Genomic DNA, 19,883 nt, shown 5'->3' with positions numbered 1-19,883 from the left:
TTGTTTTGAGGCTACCAAGGTGCTACTCTTCAGAGATGAAATAAAGAAAACAACTTGCAATTGGCCGTTCTCTCATGATTGGCTTCACTTGTGGATGTGGGCCAAGGGTCAGTTAGCTTACCAAACAAATTTTGTCTTCCAATAATTAGTGCTAAAGGTATTCAAATCAATAAAACAATAAGAATGCCTATTAATTTCCCTTCTCCTCTATCAATGTGTCTGTCTGCTATATGATATATTACTTGACATTTCTGATCCCAACAACAAAATTTTGAAAATTACTCTGTAATCAGGAAAAAGTCGAAAGAAAAAGATTCAATATTGTGAAGGGATGGATGGCTGACTTTGAATGCACTGCCCCGATGTCCAATTAATCGTGTCTGCATGCCAATTCATGTTCATTTACAAACACTCACACACAAGCAGGGTCTCAACAGTCGTTTACATGTTTACAATTTTTAGGTTTTATTTAGGCTAGTACTTCCCTTTCAGTTAGGTCATATTATTCTACTTTTATTGATGACAGAGCCCCCGTAATGTATTTATTCATATGCATAACAACAAAAAGGAACTAAACATATGGAAGGGGTCGGGTGACACTATACACACACACACGCACGCACGCACACACACACACACACACGCATACACAGTCGTTTAAGTATGTAAGGAAGTACATCAAGGTAAATATGGACTCTTACTTCACACCATCCTTGACAAATTCTTGGGAGGAGGAAACAAGAGGAGAGCAGGTTGGTGTGTGTACATGGAGGGGTGGGGTTGTGTCACCATCTATATTGTTTCATGTTCATAGTCTGTACACACAAAAAGAAAAAAAAATGCAGACCTCAGCACAGGGAGGGTTAATACACACGTGATACATTTAGTCTCGGTGGTCCCACCCTTTCTTTTTGCACATACACAGATACAGTCTCACACAAGCACTGTACACGGCACAAGAGGTCATCTAAATACACGCAGGTGGAGGAGCCGACATCTAGCAGGGACCAGAGGGGTGGGGGGTTAAATTCTTATTTGGACCAGCATCATCAGGTCACTCACACACACACACACACACACACACACACACACACTCATAAGGTGACATACAGTTAGCTGCACAAGTATTTGTAGAGTGAGTTTTCTTGATTTTGCCATCATGGATTATTAATATTCCAAAATTATTGTGGTGTAGAAAGGCAAAAAAAAAAAAATCATTGTCTAAATACTTGTGAATCTGCCTGTATGCATTTAAAATGTCATAAAGCTACACACCTGTGCAGAATATACTATCATTACTGTACTTGCTAGGGATAGCCATTCACATGGCCATATACTATTATGTTCAAATATTATATGTAACCCTTTGTTTTTTTTTCTCTCTCTCTCTCGCCTCAAAATATACAATGTCATGAAATGCATGGTATTGGACAAACGAGACAAGGTTAAAGAGGCTTACGTGTCGGGACATACATAAAAGCTTCTCTCTTCTCACGTGAGTGCAAAAATCCAATGCTCCTCCACTTGCTTTGCTCAGCTTTAGCAAGTCCACTTCCAATGAGTAATCAACATAACGACATGTAAAAAAAACGCATACAAATAAGGAGTCATAAATATGGAATGTGGGGGAAACACGACAAACAATGTGGTCCAATTTCTTATCAGACAATACAAATAAAAGTCCTCCTTCATTGCTTGTAAATGTTTTCTTTGTCAACAGGACAAGACAATCAAATAAATAAAAAGGTAAAAGTGGGCTTGCTTGTGGCCTGTTGAGCGTAGAGGACCATGAGAGGCTAGAGAAGAACACAAAGTTGGACAGATAGGAACAGAGCGAGGGGTAAAGGTTGGGATCTTCACATGCCGTATCCAAAGTTGGTCTGTGGCGGCTGGCCGTAGCCTGGTGCTGCTGTGTAGCCATAGCCGTAGGCCTGCTGGGGGGGCACGGCCACATTGGACCCCGCTGTGAGCATGAGCTGCGGTGTGCCTACAACAGTGCACAAACATGTCAGTCCCTTAAATGTCCTCACAAACGGCAGATTCACGTAAATCGCTGTGAAATTACCAAAAAGTCAAAACATAAGAGTTTCAGAATGAATGGGGAAGAAGGAGAAAGTAACCAAAAACTGACCACTTCCACACAGAATGTGAGGAGTACCTCTTTTCACTCAATCATGTACACGTCACGGGAAAGACTGCACGTGTTGCAAGATTAAAAGTACATTGTGTACTTTGGCCGACCGTTGCCGTGGATGAGCGGATGCTGCCGCACCAAGGTGGCAACCTGAAGTGTGCCGCTGTGTTACATATTATTCGATACACTTGCATACTGAACTGTGACCCCTGTGTCGACCGGTGTTGCACACAAGAACAGTGACACTTCAGAGGACATAACTGTTTTCTTACCATAAACAATTGGTTGAGATTCTGTGGCCTGCTCCTCCTGTTTCCTTAGGGACTCTGAGGCTTCCAGTTTGTCCACCTATGGAAAAGAACAGCAGTTTGCATGTAAGAATTCTCTTTGAAAGTCTTGCTTTGGCGGAGGCTTTTTTTTTTTTTTTTTTTAAGACGCAATGTTTGTAAAAAAAAACTGACCTCTGGGTTATTTCCCTGGCTGAAGGGTGGGACCATTCCTGACAGGCGAAGGAGATGAGTACCGTCCACATTTAAATGCAAACGGGCTGCAGGATGTCCTCCGTTAAGCAGCTAAACAACTACAGCTCTAAAAGGCAGCTACTGTACTAATTAGTTTAACATTATGGGGATAAACAGTCTAATGTGGAGGATTAAGACGGGGAGATACAAACACAGATCTACGTGGCAATAATGGTCCCACCCATTCAGCCACCCCAATTATCTACTGTAACATTTCTGGAAACGGTATGTAGAGAACCAACCTGTCACCAGTACAGACGACTTCTGTCTCTTACAATTTGATCTCAGCATTACAACCAAGCATTTCATTATGGGCATATGTATTTAAATACCAGCTGAGTTATGGATACTGACTCATTTCCTACTGTACAGTGCCCCCAAAAATTTTAAAACTTTTGTGAGCGAAAATGATCTGTAATGTACGTATATTGTTTCTGGACACATCTTTGAGGTCCCCCACCTTGAATGTCAATAAGAAGTGTTATTATTTATGTATAAGTAACAGCAGTTAACTTATTTTTACACTGTTAATGTTAAACTGACATTTGTACAACCCTGGAACATCTTATTTCTGTTTCCAAAGGTATCTTTTGAAACTTGTTACGGTCTTACTACATTTTGCCAGGCAGCAGAGCTAAGCAACTGGGAAGTAGCACCATAGTCCAAAATCAGCCAGCAAAACCAGTTTGCAGTTGGAAGACTGATGAAGGCCGGGACATGTGTACGCTGTCCCTGTCCTGGTACTGGGTTCAGTTCTCTACATACACTGGTTCGCTCATGTCAAGTCAATCTAGGTGCGATAGCTATTGCAAATTTTTTTTGTTTGTTTGTTTTTTTAGAAAGAAGGCTTGAGAGACATGCGGAAGCAGCATTTGTTTTGTTACGTTCCTCTTGACAAGTGTGTGAGAAGAGAAGCACAGTGCCATAGTGGAGTGAGAGTGGAAGAGGGGACAAACAGGATGCTCTTGTACAGCCACTTCAATGTTTCCAGAAGCAGGCACAGCCAAAGACAACGTCTCCTATAGCCTGGTGCTGATGATGCTACCACATGCGTGCTGATCCACATTCATGGACATATGGTCGTTATTAACTATGCTAACTGAGCTACAGGTTATTTGACTATTGTGTTGGGGAGGATTCCTTTTGACAAACGTGTGCAACTGATGCTTGTTTTTAATGTTCTCTTGCAGCACAGGAATTAATGTAAGCATACAGTAGGAGAAATGACTTGAAACTCTACCTCAAGGAAATATTCTGAGTCAAAGAAACAGCATGGCAGGGAGCCAGGTGGGTAACAACAACTAGTTGAACTTTAGAAGTCATCTAAAAGTCTGTGAGACTGCAAATAGTACAGTAGTAATCCAGAGTGGCGCTCTTCATTCACATGAAAGAGGAACTGGAAGCCTTTTCTATTTGATGGCCAGCTGGAACATATTCAGATGCATCTCAATAAATGAGAAATTCCGCAGTTCAATTACGACAAAGAGCAACTGAAGGCTCAGCAAGCTTTTGCAGTTCTTCCCCTAATTAGAGTGCAAACCAGTAGTTTACAATATTTATGACATCTTTTTTGGACTAGTTTTCATATTTTATGAGATACAAATGTGGGGGTTTGTTGACTGTAAGCTATAATCATCATATTTAAGAAAGATATCCTTGAAATATTGCACTCTGTGTGTGCTGAATCTATAGAATAAATGGGCTCCAGTTCATGAAAGGAACTAATGAAATAGGTTAACGTTATATTCTTTTTTTATGGTCATTTATTGAGATGTACTGCATGAGCATGTTCCCATTCCATTTTGCTATAAATCCACACATTATCCAAAAGGTATAAACATCCTGATTTCTTATCCTCCATTGCTTGATATAGATGGTGATTGGAAAGTAACTCCCTTGTTTATGACTTATCACTCATCAATGATTTTATTATTATTTATGATTTATGTATTGCCATTTTTTCCTTACATTTTTGTGTTTTTTAATGTATGCCAATTTAATCTATTATTTTTCTGCATTCATTATTTAGTAGCTGTGGCCAGTGGTTCATTTACTCAACTGTAGAAAGTACCTAGCGTGTATATGGGATTAGGCATTTATCAGTGGCAGGCCACTATGCCATTATTATGATGGCTTGAGTCCCACATAGATTAAACCCACTCAAAAAGATTTTTGTCCAACTCTTTCCCAGTGGACCCCGAGAGCAGGGGTGTGAAGAGCCCCACTCTGGCCTGTGGTGAAATAGTTACGTGATCTAGTGGAGATGCAAAGAGTTGTATACATGGAAAGCAGCATAGTGACAAAGTGGGAGAGGGGTCATGCAAGTTTTTGCTAGCTTTACCCCTCCCACTCCAAACTACTACTACTACTAGGAAAGGGAAAGGGCGGGGAGTCAGTAAGGACGATTAGGAAACTGATTCAACGTTCACCTTTTCCTCTATCGCATCAACCTGGAAAGGAAATTCAGAGAGGCAACTTAAGGAAATAAAAAGAATGTGGAATTGTCCCACAATAGAAACAGTGAGAAAGGAGCAAACAGGGGACTTAACGTTGCCAAACAACACAAAAGCACAGAGGGATGCTGGTAATAACGCCACTTCTGATACAAATGCAGACCTGAGGTTACTTTAGTGGCTAAAGATGTGAAATAAATAAATGGATAAATAAATGGATAAGTGGATAAGGTGCCACTAATCTCACCAACTGCTCCTGTATGTATATATGTATGTATGTATGTATGTATACACAGTAGTGCCTTGGTTAACATTCATATGTTCCAGAAAAACATGTCATTCTGCTGCAACCACAATTTGCAAAAATGTAAAAAAATATATCAAAACAAAATATCAACATTCTAAAACCAATAAACATGAGCCTTGCCATTCAAAACAGAAAAAAACTAAATAAACAACAACAGCTGGCGGCAGAGATGTCGCAGACGTGCCGGTGACGATGATTTATGCCTGCTGATATGTGCTATTTTTGACTGCGGATGCCACCGAATGTACAATGAGACAGGCAGAAACAAAGTGTCACCCGCAATGCACCGCCGGGTGTTACGCAGGACGCAGTGTTATGGATCTGCAGGCAGTCAATGACTGAGCCCTGCCGTCACATTTACATACCACTGAAATGAAGACGAGCTTCTGTTAAAGCCATAAAATGCAGAGGTCTTGCATCCTCTCGCTGTTGTGCAATCCATGTTTGTTACGTTGTGTAGCTCTCTTGCAACAAGCACACAAAAGCTGTTGCTCTAAAATGGTACCCATGGCCCTCAATGCATTGCGCGATCATGTGCACGTATTTCGTCTTGTGCTTGATGGTGGAGTAAACAAACTGAACTGTGTTTTGGAAGCTAAACAGGTTGGCGAACGAAAGCCAAGGCAAAATTTTCACAAAAATTTTTGGTTGTTAACCAAAAAACACACTAACCGGGGCAGACGTTAACCAAGGTACCACTGCATGTATATATGTATGTGTATATTCAATTTACGTCAGATAAATATTGCGCTAAGCAAAAGCTGCAATTGATATCCTCTGGAGCACATTTGTATGGGAAAGTAGCTTGAGTGGAATTGAAAAAAGGAAATCACCAGTAATGGCACATAAAAGAAGGTGAGCATGAAGGGAGCAAGAATATGCACACCAACATGGCTGGTGCTACACTGCCTGATGTGAAATAGCATTTGCAAATCGAAAGTCTAGAAACAGCCACTGTTTTAAGTATCCTCCTTATTTTCATTCAGAAACTCTGAGAATAACTGTGCCTATTCCATGTCTTATACTCAATGTGTTGCCCTTACCCTCTTCATGTGTGAATAACTCACCTTACTAAGGTACTCTCGCATGACCTGGATGAAGTATGGCATTGAAAAGTCCATGATGTTGTGCCTCCAGGCGGTCTCCAGCACTACATCGGGCCGCAATAGGTCATAGCAGGTAAACAGGCAGGCCGCGAAACACTCCTTCTTGTCCTCCTCCAGGAACCAAGCGAGCAGCTCCTCTGCCAGTTCGATGTCTTTGGACTCAGATGCATACTGCATGGCGTCCTGCACGAGTGGACATCATAAACCGATTAATTAATTAGTTCTGCATGTTAATAGAGTCAACTGTGTTCATTTTTGATCACTGCACCTTGTAGAGCTTGTCCTTCTTGCAGAGTTCCACGCTCTGTTTCCAGCGGTTGTTGCCCTTGAAAAGGTATGCTGCAATCCTTCTGAACTCGATCAAGTCATGCTTCTCCAGGCCTTGGGCCAGCGAGATGTTGTCAAAGTTGTCGTAAGCATCAATGGAAGTGCGCAGTGCCTGTATGCCAGTAAACAATTGTAAGAAGAGGAGAAGGACCAGAAAAGCTGCAACTATTTCACTTCAAACAACCATTAAAACATTTAGTACAGAAAATGTCAAAGATATCATACTGCATAATCTTCCTCGACGATGAAGAGGTTGTTGAGAGCCTCATTGACAGACTTGTTGTTGTGATTCTGCACAGACCTTAGGTATGGTTTTACCAGCGGTACCTGCTTCACCTGTACAAAAAAACACAAATGAGATCATTAAGACTACACTGAAATCAGTGTAGAATGTGGAATTGTGTCATGACAAAAGCAATGCCAAGTTAGCCCCCAACCTTGCTGAAGAAGTTGACAGCGCGTGTGTGGTCCAGGCGTGGTGAGAGAACGATGAGCAGGTCATTCAATAACAAGGGCTTGAACTCCAGATAAAAATGGATGGCTTTGTAGTATAGCTCCACATTTGCCACCTGGAGTCAAAAGCAAAGATGTCATACAATAAGCAATTCTCGTCATTCGAACAAACTACCAATCCTCACCTTGGTGACAATGTCTTTGAACTGGCCCTCTTTCCAGGCATCAGCAGGATGGTTCATCATGGTGATGATGGCGTTGTCATATTCCTCATACTTATCGTAGAGGAAGACCAGCTCTGCCCAGAGGTGTGCCTGCTCGGCTGCCCTAAGAACCTGAGCAAACACACAAATACACGTTGTACATGTTTGACTGTGCTGACAGCATTTCATTATGGCCAACATGGTTCTTAAAGTGATACAGGCAAATGCTTTGACTGTTGCTTTCTAGTGATGTCACACGGGGTTTACCTTTGGAATGTTAACTCGGGACCAGAAGAGCTCCAGGTGCTCTCTCATCTTCTGGGGTTTGAATTTAGAGTAGAGGATTGCCAGCTCTGTGAACATGCCCATGTGAGCTCGCTCCAGTCCCAAAGCGGCCTCCAGCATGGTGATTAGCTCCTCAAAGTAGCCACGGTCCTACAGAAATACACACGTTAACCTCATTCAAATTTACAATGCACCTCTAGTGAAAAGCATTTTGACATGCTTTGTACCTGGTAATAGTTGATGAGTTCCTCCAGCTCATCCGCATGTACAACAATATGCAGGCCGCACATTTGGGAGAGTCTGAACTCTTTCCCATCGACGCACGCAAAGCAGACCTGCGAGAGCGCAATATAGAGCATGTGGACATTTGCTTTCTCATTGTAATGGCAGGAGAGTAAGGATTTCTTACTTCCTTCCAGGTACGTGTGCTGTTGGCCTTGCGAGCGCCGTCCACAGCTGCCTGGTACTCTCCAAGGTGCACAAGAGTAGAGGCCAGGCGGCCAAAATTGGACACATTGTTGTAAAGCAGCTTGGCTGCTTCATACATCTTGTCGTCGTAGCACCTGTCACCCACCTGAAGCGTAGGAAAAAGGTAAGTAAATAAAAAAAAAAAAAAAAAAAAAAAAGAGTAAAAGGCCAGACACTGTGAATATGGGGTCGGTGTCTGAGATGCTTGACAGAACCTACTTGCTGGATGTGAGCATTATTGGGTCCATTGATGAACTCTTCCAGCTCGGCAAGGCGGTTGGTCTTAGCCAGAGCAAAGATTAGCTCAGTTTCAACGTAGGACTCGCGGGCCTTCTTGCGGGCCATCTGCAGAAACTTCACAAGGTCCTCCCAGTTGCCTACACGCAGCACAACATCAATTGTGATTGGCCAAAAAAGCGTGACTGGGGCGAGCAACAAATATTTTGGGTGGAGATGCTCTCACCACTCACGGCTGCAGCTTGTCCCACCTCCATGTAAGCAGAGGGGTCGTCGGCTTTGATGTAGGAGTCAATAGCTTCTTTGACCAGGCCCTTCTGGAGCTGGGCCTTTGCCAGCTGACTCCACACTGGGGGCTCATTGCAGCGCTCTGCAAACTCATAGGCTCTGTCCAGGTTGCCAATGTGCTCAATCAGAACCTGAATAAAATGAACAAACTCTTTAAGCAAAACACTAAAACAATCAATACATTGCACTTAATCAGTACAATGTAAATATCTGTTACCTGCACAGCAGAGGTGTTGACATCAAATTTCCTAAAAATAGCAAAGGCCTCCTCAAACAGCTCATTGCTAATTGCAATGTTGGCAATATCTGGGGCGTCGTAGTTGTCCAGACGGTTAATGTACTCCATGACACGGGTCCGATCGGCTTTGATCGCTGTCAGGATGAGCAGGTTCTGTAGGTTTCTGAAAATAGACAGCACCGAACAACAAGCTCTCAGCGAGGACAATGTTATAAGCCTGGTAGACTATAATTCCACAATAACATATCGTTATCATACCTATGTTCACTGAAGACAGAGTTATCTAAGACAATCTTCTCCAAAAGCTCGATGAGCTCATTCGGAAGGTCAGCAGTCATGAAAGCCTTGACTGTGACAGATACCTCCTCAGGATCCTGGGTCTCCGTCAGGGCTGTCTGGACAACCTGCAGTACCGTAGGACATTGAGCTTGATGCACAACTTCACAATTTTTACGTAAAAAAAGATTAGAAGGACGTGACACTCAGTAACACAAGTGATAGAAAGATGTAAGACCTGGTCTATGAGTGGTCTTCTGTAGTTGTTGGTCTCCAGCAGCACACTAGCCCACAGCTCAGGGTTCTTCCGACGCACCAGGTAGCGTGACAGACTTTTAAACAGCGAGTTTTCATTGCACACCTGGAAAAAAAAAATCATGTTAGCTACCTTACAGGTCCAGTGAATGAGACACAACCAACACAACTCACATTAATCAATTCCTGGTCACACTGTCCTCTTTCATACGCAACACAGGCCAGGTGGGGATCTCTCTTCTCACAGTACTTGCCCACCACACGGCTGTCGTAAAAGGGGTTCTCCCTCAAAAAACGCTCAGGGTTGTTGTTGCTGTCTATGTAGATCTTGGCCAAGGCATTGTGGGTGGCAGGCTCTTCACAGCCTTCATGAATACGGGCCTCCAACCAAGGAAGTAGAAGCTTGAGTCTGTTGAGAATCAAACATTTGGCCATTTGGTGAGGAATGACACTCATTTTGCTCCTTTACGCTTACCGATTCCTCTTCTCCACTTCAGCAACTAACTCATCTGTAGAGAATTGCCCTCTCACAACCATGATCAGGTTCTTGATCACGTCCTCGGCACAATCAACATCCAGCAAGCCTCCAATGACCACCGGCAGACGACTTGGGTTTACCTGCAGCCAATCAAAAATGCTTACTGACTGAAAAAAGGGTAAAAAGTGATTTATGAGCTCAGCGAGCAGTAGCGTACCTTCTGCACATAGATCTCAATGTATTTCTGCAGACTGTTGCGATACAAGTACAGGACCAGATCATGGACAAAATCAAAGCGGTCACAAACGATGATCAATGGCAGCTGATCAGTCAACTTGGCTTCCTAGAGAAGAATATACAGTCTATTTAATGAACATAAGAAAAGGTTGAATGTCCTGAGTGTGGAGTTTGCAAGCTAGCTTGAAAGACCTTGAGGAAATTCTTCACGCGCTCGGGGTCGTAACAGTTACTTTCTCTGCAGATTCTTTCCACCTCTTTGATTTGGCCCGTCTTGCAAGCAGCCTGAATGTATTTGAAGTGAACCTCTGGGTCCTGGCTGAAGTTCACAATGGAACCCAAAAAGTAGAACAAACCTGAAAGACAGAAAAAGCGTGACAGAAAAAAAAGATGTAACTCTGTTTGCTCTCTGTGAGCCACTCTCGACATTCACCTTCAAAGCTTTTGAACGACTCAAAGAGTTCAGTGAGGGACTGAGTGGTGAGCTGCTCATGGTACTTGGAGGCAACCTGAACACAAATCTGCAGGTTCTGGCGGATGTTAGCTGACAACATGGCCCGAAGACACTCCAAAGAGTCCTCGACTGACAAGGAGCCAAAGAAATTGACTAGCCACTGCAAAGACACACACAAATCACAGACACTTAATATTCTGTTGAGCATTAGATCACTACCATTTTCATCACGTTTAAGACGTTAGTGTACCTCTGGGTTGAGGAGGTGTGTGTGGACCACAGCTCGCTTAATGTCATAAAGATCAGTGTAATGCTCTAGCGCCCTCTGCAGGAGACCAGCCTTCTCACACAGCTGCGCCACGTGTGCACGGTCATAATGAGTGAACATCTGATTTCCCAGAATGGCGTCTGCAACCTGCAAGAAACAAGGCATCCTCATAATTGTAACAATTCTGCCATGTTTTGTTATCATGTATCCATGGTTTACCTGTGGTGCATGGACCAAATTCATTTCCAGTAGACGTGTCTGCAGCGGTCCTTCCATTGGTCGGTTGTTCTTCAGGGCATCTAGTAGGAAGGATGTGCATTGCTGGATCAGGTTGTACTCCATGAAGACATCTACAATCTATTCACAAAAAAGAAACAAATCATTAGTTCACAAAAAGCGCAAAAAATATGTGCTTTTTTTTTAATCTACTAAAATCTACTAAAAGTTATATTGTGTACACATGATTTGGTTTTAACCTGTGTGATGTCGGCAAGAGGCTCTTCATCCTGCACAAGCATTTGGGAGAACTGAAGACCTTGTTCTGGGCTGATCCTCATGACATTTCTTAACAGGAAAATCCAGTCTGGAGTGTAGCCCACCTATTGAGGAAATGTAAATTGTTACTTTATATCGCTCTGGTCATAACTTGTGCTTGTAGTGTTGAAATCGGCCTTAAAGTTTATATTAAAATAATATGATAGAACATAAAATCACACATGAGCAAACCTTCTTGGCATAAAGTACAATCTTCTGGAACTGTCCAGTTTCTGCGAAGCACTGGATGACTTTGTTGGGGACATTGGCTCTCAGGTAGACACTGAGGGCGAGTGTGGGATCCACTGACTTCACCAGGTCTCCAAGCTCCTCCGAGCACTCCAGCTGTAAACAAAGCAGGAGCGATAAATCAGTCTAGAAAGCGTCTAAAGCCTTCATTCGGGTAGACAAAAGACTGCCTGCTATAAACCCCCCCCCATTGAGCACTGACCTTGTCCTCTTTCAGCCATTTCTCTAGCAGCTGTTTGCGGCCCTGCTGCAGGACCGGCCTGCACAGCTCCAGAGACTCAAACTTATTTAGCTGTCCTTGATCCAGTAAGATGCCAAAGTACTGAAGCAACGGTGACCGCTGGCCCGGTTGAGCAGGAACGCTCTGAAAGCGACGGATGGTGTCTGGTGTTCGCAATATACCCTGGAGGACGACAGATGGGTGGGTGACTACTAGTAATTACGTCGCAGTGGGATGTTCAAATTAAAATGCAGGGGGTAAAAAGGATACCTTAGGTGCATTTGCTGCCACTTTGGCAGCGTCTGAGTAATTCCCTGCAGCAAAGAGGGTGTTAAATTTGCGGGCAAACAGCTCCTCCGCACCGGCAAGGTTATTGCGGACAGCCATGCGGAGGGCCAGGTCTGGGTTCTGGAGCACATTGGTGATGTAGGGAATAATGTTCTCCTCCTCCACACACACCGACAACACCTGAAACATATTTTGCACTTTTTAAATTGCATAGTTTAATTCCGAATAACTTCATGCAGACAAATGTCACATTCCTCCTTTTGCACCACAGGTAATTGCGTGCTGCTACATTATATGTGTTCAAGACACTAAGCTTCGAACGGCAGAAGTGCAGGTGAGTGCCAAGAGCAATAACAGGATTAGACACTGACTGCTTGGCCAAGTTGAGCTCTCCTGGCATGCCCCCCCTCACACCAAAGGTGCTGCTACAGCCTAATGCATTTGCACATGTAGTGTGTTACTTTTTCAACATACACAACATGCAAAAGGCAGAAGGACAGGAGATAAGCACTCCCACTTGACTGCCCAGTACCTGTCCTTTTCTGTTGACGCCAATGATGCCAGCAGTTGGCTCATGGGGTGCAGTGACAAAAATGGTCTCCCCACTGATCCTGTTCATGTAGATGCAGGTGCCAGTTTCCAAGTCATACAGGTGGATGTAGCCATATTTGGTGATGAGAAAGACTACATCCTGCTTGGAGCTGATCTAAACATACAGGAAGAGAATAACATTGGAACTTGGGCAATACACTGTAAGCTTAAACACACAATATATACACAATATATTTTATATCAATTATTTTGTACCTGCATGGCAACAGGGAAGTCATTCTGGGCTTCTGGAGGAAAAAATACATCTACAGCTTTCTTTGGAAATGGCTGGTTCCCAGTTGGTGGGGTGCCAACTTCGATTATGTGCAGCTAGCAAAGCAAAAACGTTCAATTTTAAATGCAAAAATCAATTCTGTTTTTATTGCAAGCGTGAGTCAGACCAACTGCGCCCAGTCTTACTTTTCCGCCTGCCTGTCCTCGCACGGCAAAGCAGAACAGAGTAGACTCCTCTGTGTTGTCCTCCATCTTGAATTGTGCAAATCCAGCAGCGTGACCTTCGATGGGCTGGGAAACCTTCCTGTCCACTGAGTACAACTGCATTGCTCCAACAACACGGTTTTGCTGAAAAAGAAGCCATAATCTCAGGTGTATAAATAAACTTAACTACTGTACTATTAGAGGTATATACAGTAAATGACACTTTCTGCAGTGGTATGCGGTTAGTTGCGGTTACCACTGGTAAGCTGGTGAATTTGCTTGAAATTATAAAATAAAAACAATAAATGATAATGTACTGCATCAGACAGCTGCAAAAACAATTTATGATGAATTGCTTGTTGATAGTTGGTACCTGTGCTGAAATGCCAATGAGCAGCAACCACTTCTGTTTGGCGTCGGTGCGGTAGTTGATAATCTGACAGCCCGCCAGGCTGGAGTGTCGGTCGAAGACTTTAATCGGCTGGGAGTCGCCCTCCATGCTCCAGTGGTAGACTGCGTTATCTGTGACCAGGGCGACTGTGTTGAGGGAGATCCACTTCCAGAAGGTCACGTCGTCTGTCATTGTGTGAGCCTTCATCTTGCTCTTCATCTCGATGTTGAAGATCTGCAGGGTCTTGGCCGCTGGAAATAGTCAATGTCAAGGTTAACTTGATGTAATAAAAGGCTTGCAAAGATTTTAAAACAACAACATGGAGTCATCTAAACTACCACACATCACCCACAGCAGACATTAAGGGAAAGGGGGGTAACAAATCATACCATTAGGGCATAGCAAATTTCAGTAGCGAGAGTGGGCATTGAGGGTTCGCTTTAAGTGACACTAAAGCACCATACAACAAGCCAGTATCAAAAACAAGAGGCAAGACCAACAAAAGGGCAACCACAGTGTGGTACATCTGCATTCAGTGCAATGACACATTCGGATTGTTGGCTGAATATGCAAACCCCTAGTAGAGTGTGGACAAAGACTCCAATTTGTGACTTTAAGAGACTTGGACTGTGTTCTGACTAACAAAACACTGCACACTCAGCTCAAAATAGAGTTCATCCTATACCAGTGACTTAAAGTGGTTCCGGACTGGCCTAGTTCCAGGTACAGGGCTATGCTTTTTGGGTTTCTCTGCAGTCAACATATGTGGAATCCTTCAAGTATATCTTTTGTTATCGTAGCTATTGTTAGACAATACTACAATATTAAAATTGGCCAATCACATCGAAACCGCTCAGTGCAATTTGGATAGCAGTTAGATATTGTCAAAGCATCAGCAGTTTTCTTGCCAATGTTTAAAACGCCATACAGAGAAAAACATGAAGCCCTGTGCCTATCAAATTAGAAAAATGACACAAATGACAATGTTGTGCTAAAATGACAGATGTTGAATTTTGGGTTGGGTCTGAATGCAGATTTGCAAAAAGGAGACTACAAAGCACACAGACAGATGTCATAATGGGAAGGTTGCTGGACAAATCACTCACAACATTTTTCCCTTATAAGGAAAGTCAGAAAGGGTAAATATATTTAGTATTATCCAAACTCATACGACCAAATCATCAGTGATTTAGAATGACTCATTAAACCAGCATCCTGGCTCAACATTTCAGTGGTTCGATCGAATGAGGATGTAGCGTTCTATTTATTGTGTTGAAGCTACACAAATGTGAAAATGAAAGGATTCGAACAGAGTACTGTGGTACCTCGGTTTTCATTAGTTACCCTTCTAAAAGGTCAGTCGAAAACCAAAGAAATTTTCCTCATAATAACTCATGTAAATCCAATTTGTTTACACGCCCAAAATATTAACTTTTACTGTGACTAACTATAATTTTACAAGAAGAAAACAATGAAAAAACAACTAAACATGTACCCCTTTTGCAACATTAAGCGTCCTGGATTTTTCCTTGCCAGGATGAAAAATATTGTTCATGTGGACTTCCCATAGAGCCCAGCCATGCTGGCCCTTGCAGCTGCCTTTGGCCCCATGGCAGGTTATATAGCAGTCGCCCTCAATAAAAATGTTTGTGGCAGAGTCAGCAACACCTGGGCTGCTTTGTTTGGGCATTCGATTCCGCGGAATGCTACTGTACAGGGCAACACACGTAATGTGCAATTACAGAGAGGGTTTACAAAAATGAAGTAAAATTTTAGTGGAAATTTTTGTTTGAAAACTGAATCATACAAAGACATGCTGGCGAATATTCTCATTTATCCAGTTCAATGTATTCTCAGGGCGCCGAATCGATCGGAACTGGACTGCTCAAGTTGTCTTAGAAGACGTTTGGCCGAGCACCCTTCATCAGTACATGCTCAATGGAACGGGGTGTGACAAATACTAATCTGCCTTGGTATGACAGCCCTAGTCTGTGGAGATGGTAAAAACCAGGGCGTTTGAAAACCGAGGTTTGACTGTACTTTATCCAGCAAAAGATGTTTTGCTGAGCCAGGAATGTCAACTCTTATTTTTTTCAGGTTTATATTTTTGGCTCAAATCACTTGTTCAGGTACCATCTATGACGCAAAATCTACAATTCACTCTATTATTATTATTATCTCGTTGAAATAGTATTGTTTTTTTAACATAACTTATTTTAACATTTCAGCATAAAAGTCATTTCAGCAGCATTTTATGCTGTCAGGCTTGCTCAAGCATCCATTAAAACTAGCGTCAGTACAGTGCAGTTGTGTCAAGACAGTGCATACAGGAATACACTGACAACTCATGATATGTTAAAATTCAACTCACCGTCTGCAAACATAAGAAAGCATTAAGAAACAAAAAAAGAGCAAAAAACAAGCATCTATGACAGCATGACATTTTCACTTGCTCTCAGTATTATTGTATCTGTAACTGACATTTGTTACACTGGATTTCAGAAACAGGCTAGTTTACATGTGTTGACAAACAAATGAGGTGGACTATTGTGAACAACAAAAATGAAAAAGCAGACTTAACAATTTGACATTTTACACAGATGACCTGCGTGTGCAAGAAAAGTTTTTTGTTTTTTTCAGTTTGCATTTGTTGCACCACTACCTCAAGAAATGATCCAGTTGAACGTGTGCATGGACTTACCTTTAAGGGCAATGACTTTGCTGGCAGGGTTCATGATGGCGCTGTCTGCAGAGATGGGCCTACGAATGGGGTTGTTGGGATCGGCCATGTCAATAATGACAACCTGGGCCTGCTCACCCACCTTCTCTCTTATGCAGATAAACTTGTCAGACTCCATGGTCAGAGTGCTGAATCCAATATTGGCTGGGTTGATACCCAGGTTCTGGAGCTGAAATAAGAAATACATTACATTACACATATGCATTTAACTCTGCTTCCTCAACACGCCTCATACACACCTAGGTTGCCAAAGAATAAGACGACGGATCGAGATTGCCAACCTGATGACTTTATCGCTATTGTGGCAAGCTTAAGTGGCACAAGAATCAGTCAGAGGCAAACTATGACTAGACAAGCTTTGCTTAGTCCTACTCTTTTTGAACATGAAACGTGAATTATTTTAAGTGCAAGCTCTGACATGTTGAATTATTAAGATGTTGTGGTTAGGGATGCAACACATAACTTTTCCACTGCCAATCAGATGACATTGCAGCCTTGCATGTTGTCCAATACTATATCAATCCGATATCAGCACGAATCATATACTTTTATTACTGATTGTGATATTTCTTTAACAGAAAAAAATAATCAGCAACAGTAGATATGAGGAAAAACTGACCCGTTTACCTCTTTAAGCATCTGGTGTAGAGTTTTATTCACAGTGAAGTGGCGGCTAGGTATAATATAGCAAGGTTCAAGGCGCCCAATTAAGCGTTTAACCCAACTTTACTTACCACCTACAAAATCTTTTCTGTTGTAGCTAATGGCGTTCAATGGGAATTTCCTGTGTAACTGATGACGAGTTTGGCCATATTAGACCTGCCTGGGTCTGTGCATGGCAAGTGTTACACTCAGCCGCAATGTCTTTTTGGATACACATGGCTGACATCGCTCCGGACGTTCCGGATGTGTGGAGGACAGGAAGTTATGGTTTAAAGCAGAGTTTGAGGTCCCGCCATTAGAGTATTTAGATTAATACTTTCTGGTTTTGGAGACCGAGGTAACTAGTTCAGCCAAGCAGATGCTCACTTACTCTGGCAACCTAATTGTATCCTGTGGGGAAAGACTAGATTCACATTTTATGATTGGGCCACGCGGTTTTATTTGGAACATGTTCTCATTTTGCATGAAATAAAGGCATTTTTACCCAAAACATATTCATTCGACATTAATCAAATATCCTCCTACTGCGCTTTCACCACACTTGTGTACTGGAATACATGAGGTCAGTCAGAAAATGCCTGACAGGATATGCACACAATTCACATGTATGCATTTTGCAAAGGATAAATCTCAAATTATTCTTCTTTTTCAACAATAATATTGCACCATCACTTAGAGTCAGAGAAGACAGATGCAATTTTTGGTCGTACACCTACATAACGTGAAAGATATCCTAAAACTGCATCATACTGAGTTGATGTAGGACAATGGGTGTAGCAAATGGGGTGTCTGGTTAATATACAGATGTACAGCAGGGGTGTTAACGTTTTTCCACCGAGCCCAATTACTGAAAAAATGACAGGACCCAAAAGAGCGACACATTTACGAGATATTTTTTGCCCTTACCTGGAAGTCCTACTAGTACTCCAGTGTACTCTCACATCCAAAGTCTCCTTAAAAACAAGGCGTCTCATCCTATGTTCTCTTGAAAAAGTACGTAAAATATGGTTCCTTTTTCATATCGAGCCAGTAGTAGGGGTGCAGGCTGGAATTCTGGGTCCCATTTAACGAAAATCACATTGCCCACCCCCACTGATTGCTAATTTTAGTACTTAGCTATTTTTTGGTCCCTTTAAACGGCACCCTTGGCCACTCCCACTGATCATAAAGTTAAAAATGTATAATTAATCCCTGTGTTCGGTATCAGACAAATTTAGTCCTGGCTGATCAGTATCGGAATCGGAGCAAAGTGCTTGTAAAATATCAAACTTTTTTCCTAATATTTTGACATAATTCTTGTAAAATTACTAATTTTTTCCATGTTGTACACATTCTGTGTACAGTATCACGAGTCGGGCTGCACAATTTTAGATTTGAGCTCTAGATTCTCTTGAACAAAATCTTATTCAGCTGCAGAAACTTCCAATATCCAATTTCTGTCATTTTCCATGGGAGAACAAGTAAACTGTTAATGGGGGTAGAATAAATGAATATAAATAATGAAAAGACCTATCAACTGCACTTTACATTCATCCACTTAATACAAGTCAATTAATGTGATCGGTTCCCCCTCCAGCTGATGAATGAACACAGAGCCAACTCACCCTGGTTTGCGTTTGTGATGCAGCTGGCAAAATGTTTGGAAAAGTTGTCGCTATTTAGATATTAGATGACGTTAATGTGAATGATTTTTCTCTGAAGCCAAACAAATATGAAAACATAGTACAGTATGTAATGTGAGGCTACTGTATGAGAGTCAGGCTGCAGCTCAAGTGCATCACTTGACTCATCCTCACCAACGTCACAACAGCAACAATGGGACATGACATTTTGACATCTAAACGTCTCACCCATGTTTTCAATTTCACTCCAACACATGTCAGTCTCAATATTTAAATAGGACTTTCGTGTGATTAAATTGATCTGCCATTAGATGACGCGACTGCTAGCATCCCATCACGACACACTTGACACGACTGTACGGGTTCTTACTGAAAATGCGTGTACGTTAAAATTAGCTGCAACAGTAAAATGTTTGAATGCAGTACTCTTGTTTCTTTGTCGTCAGATTTAACAGCGTGATACAAATGTGAACGTTTAGCCAGAAAGCTAGCTGATGCTAGACGGGGGAGGGGAGGTCATTCATTTGCTGCGGGTCTTGACGTTAGCTTGGCTAGTGAGCTGTCATTCAAGCGAGCAACTACATTTGAAAAATATCAATGTTATAGTACCTGTAGGTGCTCCTGGAAGCGGATGGGCAGGATTTGGGACATGGTGTTTTCCTCGGGCTTCTCCAGCGTTGTGGAAATGTTAGCCGTTGTGCTAGCTAGCAGGGCAGCTAGCTACGACCTCCTCACGCTACGTGTAGGTCGGATCCAGTCCGTGGAAATATGAAAAAAATATGTAAAAATAAAATGGACGGCAAAATATACAAGATGTTAAGCGTGCCACCCAAGCGACGTGCACGTAAAGATGTTCAATGCGATTGTTTTGGGTGTTTGCTTGCTGCACGGCATCGATGGATAGCAGCGGATGAGCTTCGGTGCAAAATCCGCAATGGCGGCGGAAACGGTTTGAGAAGACTTCCCAATCCGGAAGCATCGCGGCATCTCTGGAAGGACACTGGATCCACCTTCATTCATTCTGATATTACATATTTTACATTCAATACATATTTTGTCTTGTTTCTCTATAATGTACAAATCCCGTAATGATTGCATTTTGTACATTCGAGAACTCACGGCTTTAAACTAAACATGTGTAAAACATTACGTAATTTAC

General features: G+C 42.4%; 1 protein-coding gene across 2 annotated transcripts; it reads right to left on the bottom strand.

The window, feature by feature from the left end:
• Positions 1 to 429: 429 nt before the first annotated feature.
• On the bottom strand, positions 430 to 19,701 carry LOC131134449 (clathrin heavy chain 1-like). Of its 2 annotated transcripts, XM_058079741.1 has the most exons (33): positions 19,334 to 19,701; positions 16,401 to 16,608; positions 13,682 to 13,950; positions 13,291 to 13,452; positions 13,087 to 13,200; positions 12,812 to 12,985; positions 12,262 to 12,459; positions 11,974 to 12,174; positions 11,715 to 11,867; positions 11,465 to 11,587; positions 11,208 to 11,345; positions 10,971 to 11,135; positions 10,700 to 10,880; positions 10,459 to 10,622; positions 10,247 to 10,372; positions 10,027 to 10,169; positions 9,726 to 9,960; positions 9,535 to 9,657; positions 9,279 to 9,424; positions 9,000 to 9,183; positions 8,721 to 8,913; positions 8,477 to 8,634; positions 8,199 to 8,363; positions 8,017 to 8,124; positions 7,772 to 7,939; positions 7,487 to 7,636; positions 7,286 to 7,417; positions 7,074 to 7,184; positions 6,790 to 6,960; positions 6,483 to 6,704; positions 5,085 to 5,105; positions 2,407 to 2,482; positions 430 to 1,987 (listed from the first exon to the last, which is right to left on the bottom strand). In XM_058079741.1, exons 1-33 carry the CDS (start codon positions 19,373 to 19,375, stop codon positions 1,857 to 1,859), a joined length of 5,055 nt encoding a protein of 1,684 aa, XP_057935724.1. In that variant the 5' UTR covers positions 19,376 to 19,701; the 3' UTR covers positions 430 to 1,856. The 2 variants fall into 2 exon arrangements, with proteins under 2 accessions (XP_057935724.1, XP_057935725.1); XM_058079742.1 differs by lacking the exon at positions 5,085 to 5,105.
• Between the last annotated feature and the right edge of the window lie 182 nt (positions 19,702 to 19,883).

This window comes from Doryrhamphus excisus, chromosome 8 (genome assembly GCF_030265055.1).
Source record: "Doryrhamphus excisus isolate RoL2022-K1 chromosome 8, RoL_Dexc_1.0, whole genome shotgun sequence".
Taxonomy (NCBI): domain Eukaryota; kingdom Metazoa; phylum Chordata; class Actinopteri; order Syngnathiformes; family Syngnathidae; genus Doryrhamphus; species Doryrhamphus excisus.
This window is presented reverse-complemented; position numbering and strand designations above follow the sequence as displayed.

What these genes read in the sequence shown, in the direction of transcription:
- LOC131134449 (XM_058079741.1), bottom strand. Translation starts at nt 19,375, where the DNA reads ATGTCCCAAATCCTGCCCATCCGCTTCCAGGAGCACCTACAG. An exon ending in GCGTCAACAGAAAAGGACAG is followed by an intron (nt 12,460 to 12,811) that starts GTACTGGGCAGT and finishes AATATGTTTCAG; the next exon opens with GTGTTGTCGGTGTGTGTGGA. An exon ending in ATAATGCTCACATCCAGCAA is followed by an intron (nt 8,364 to 8,476) that starts GTAGGTTCTGTC and finishes CCTACGCTTCAG; the next exon opens with GTGGGTGACAGGTGCTACGA.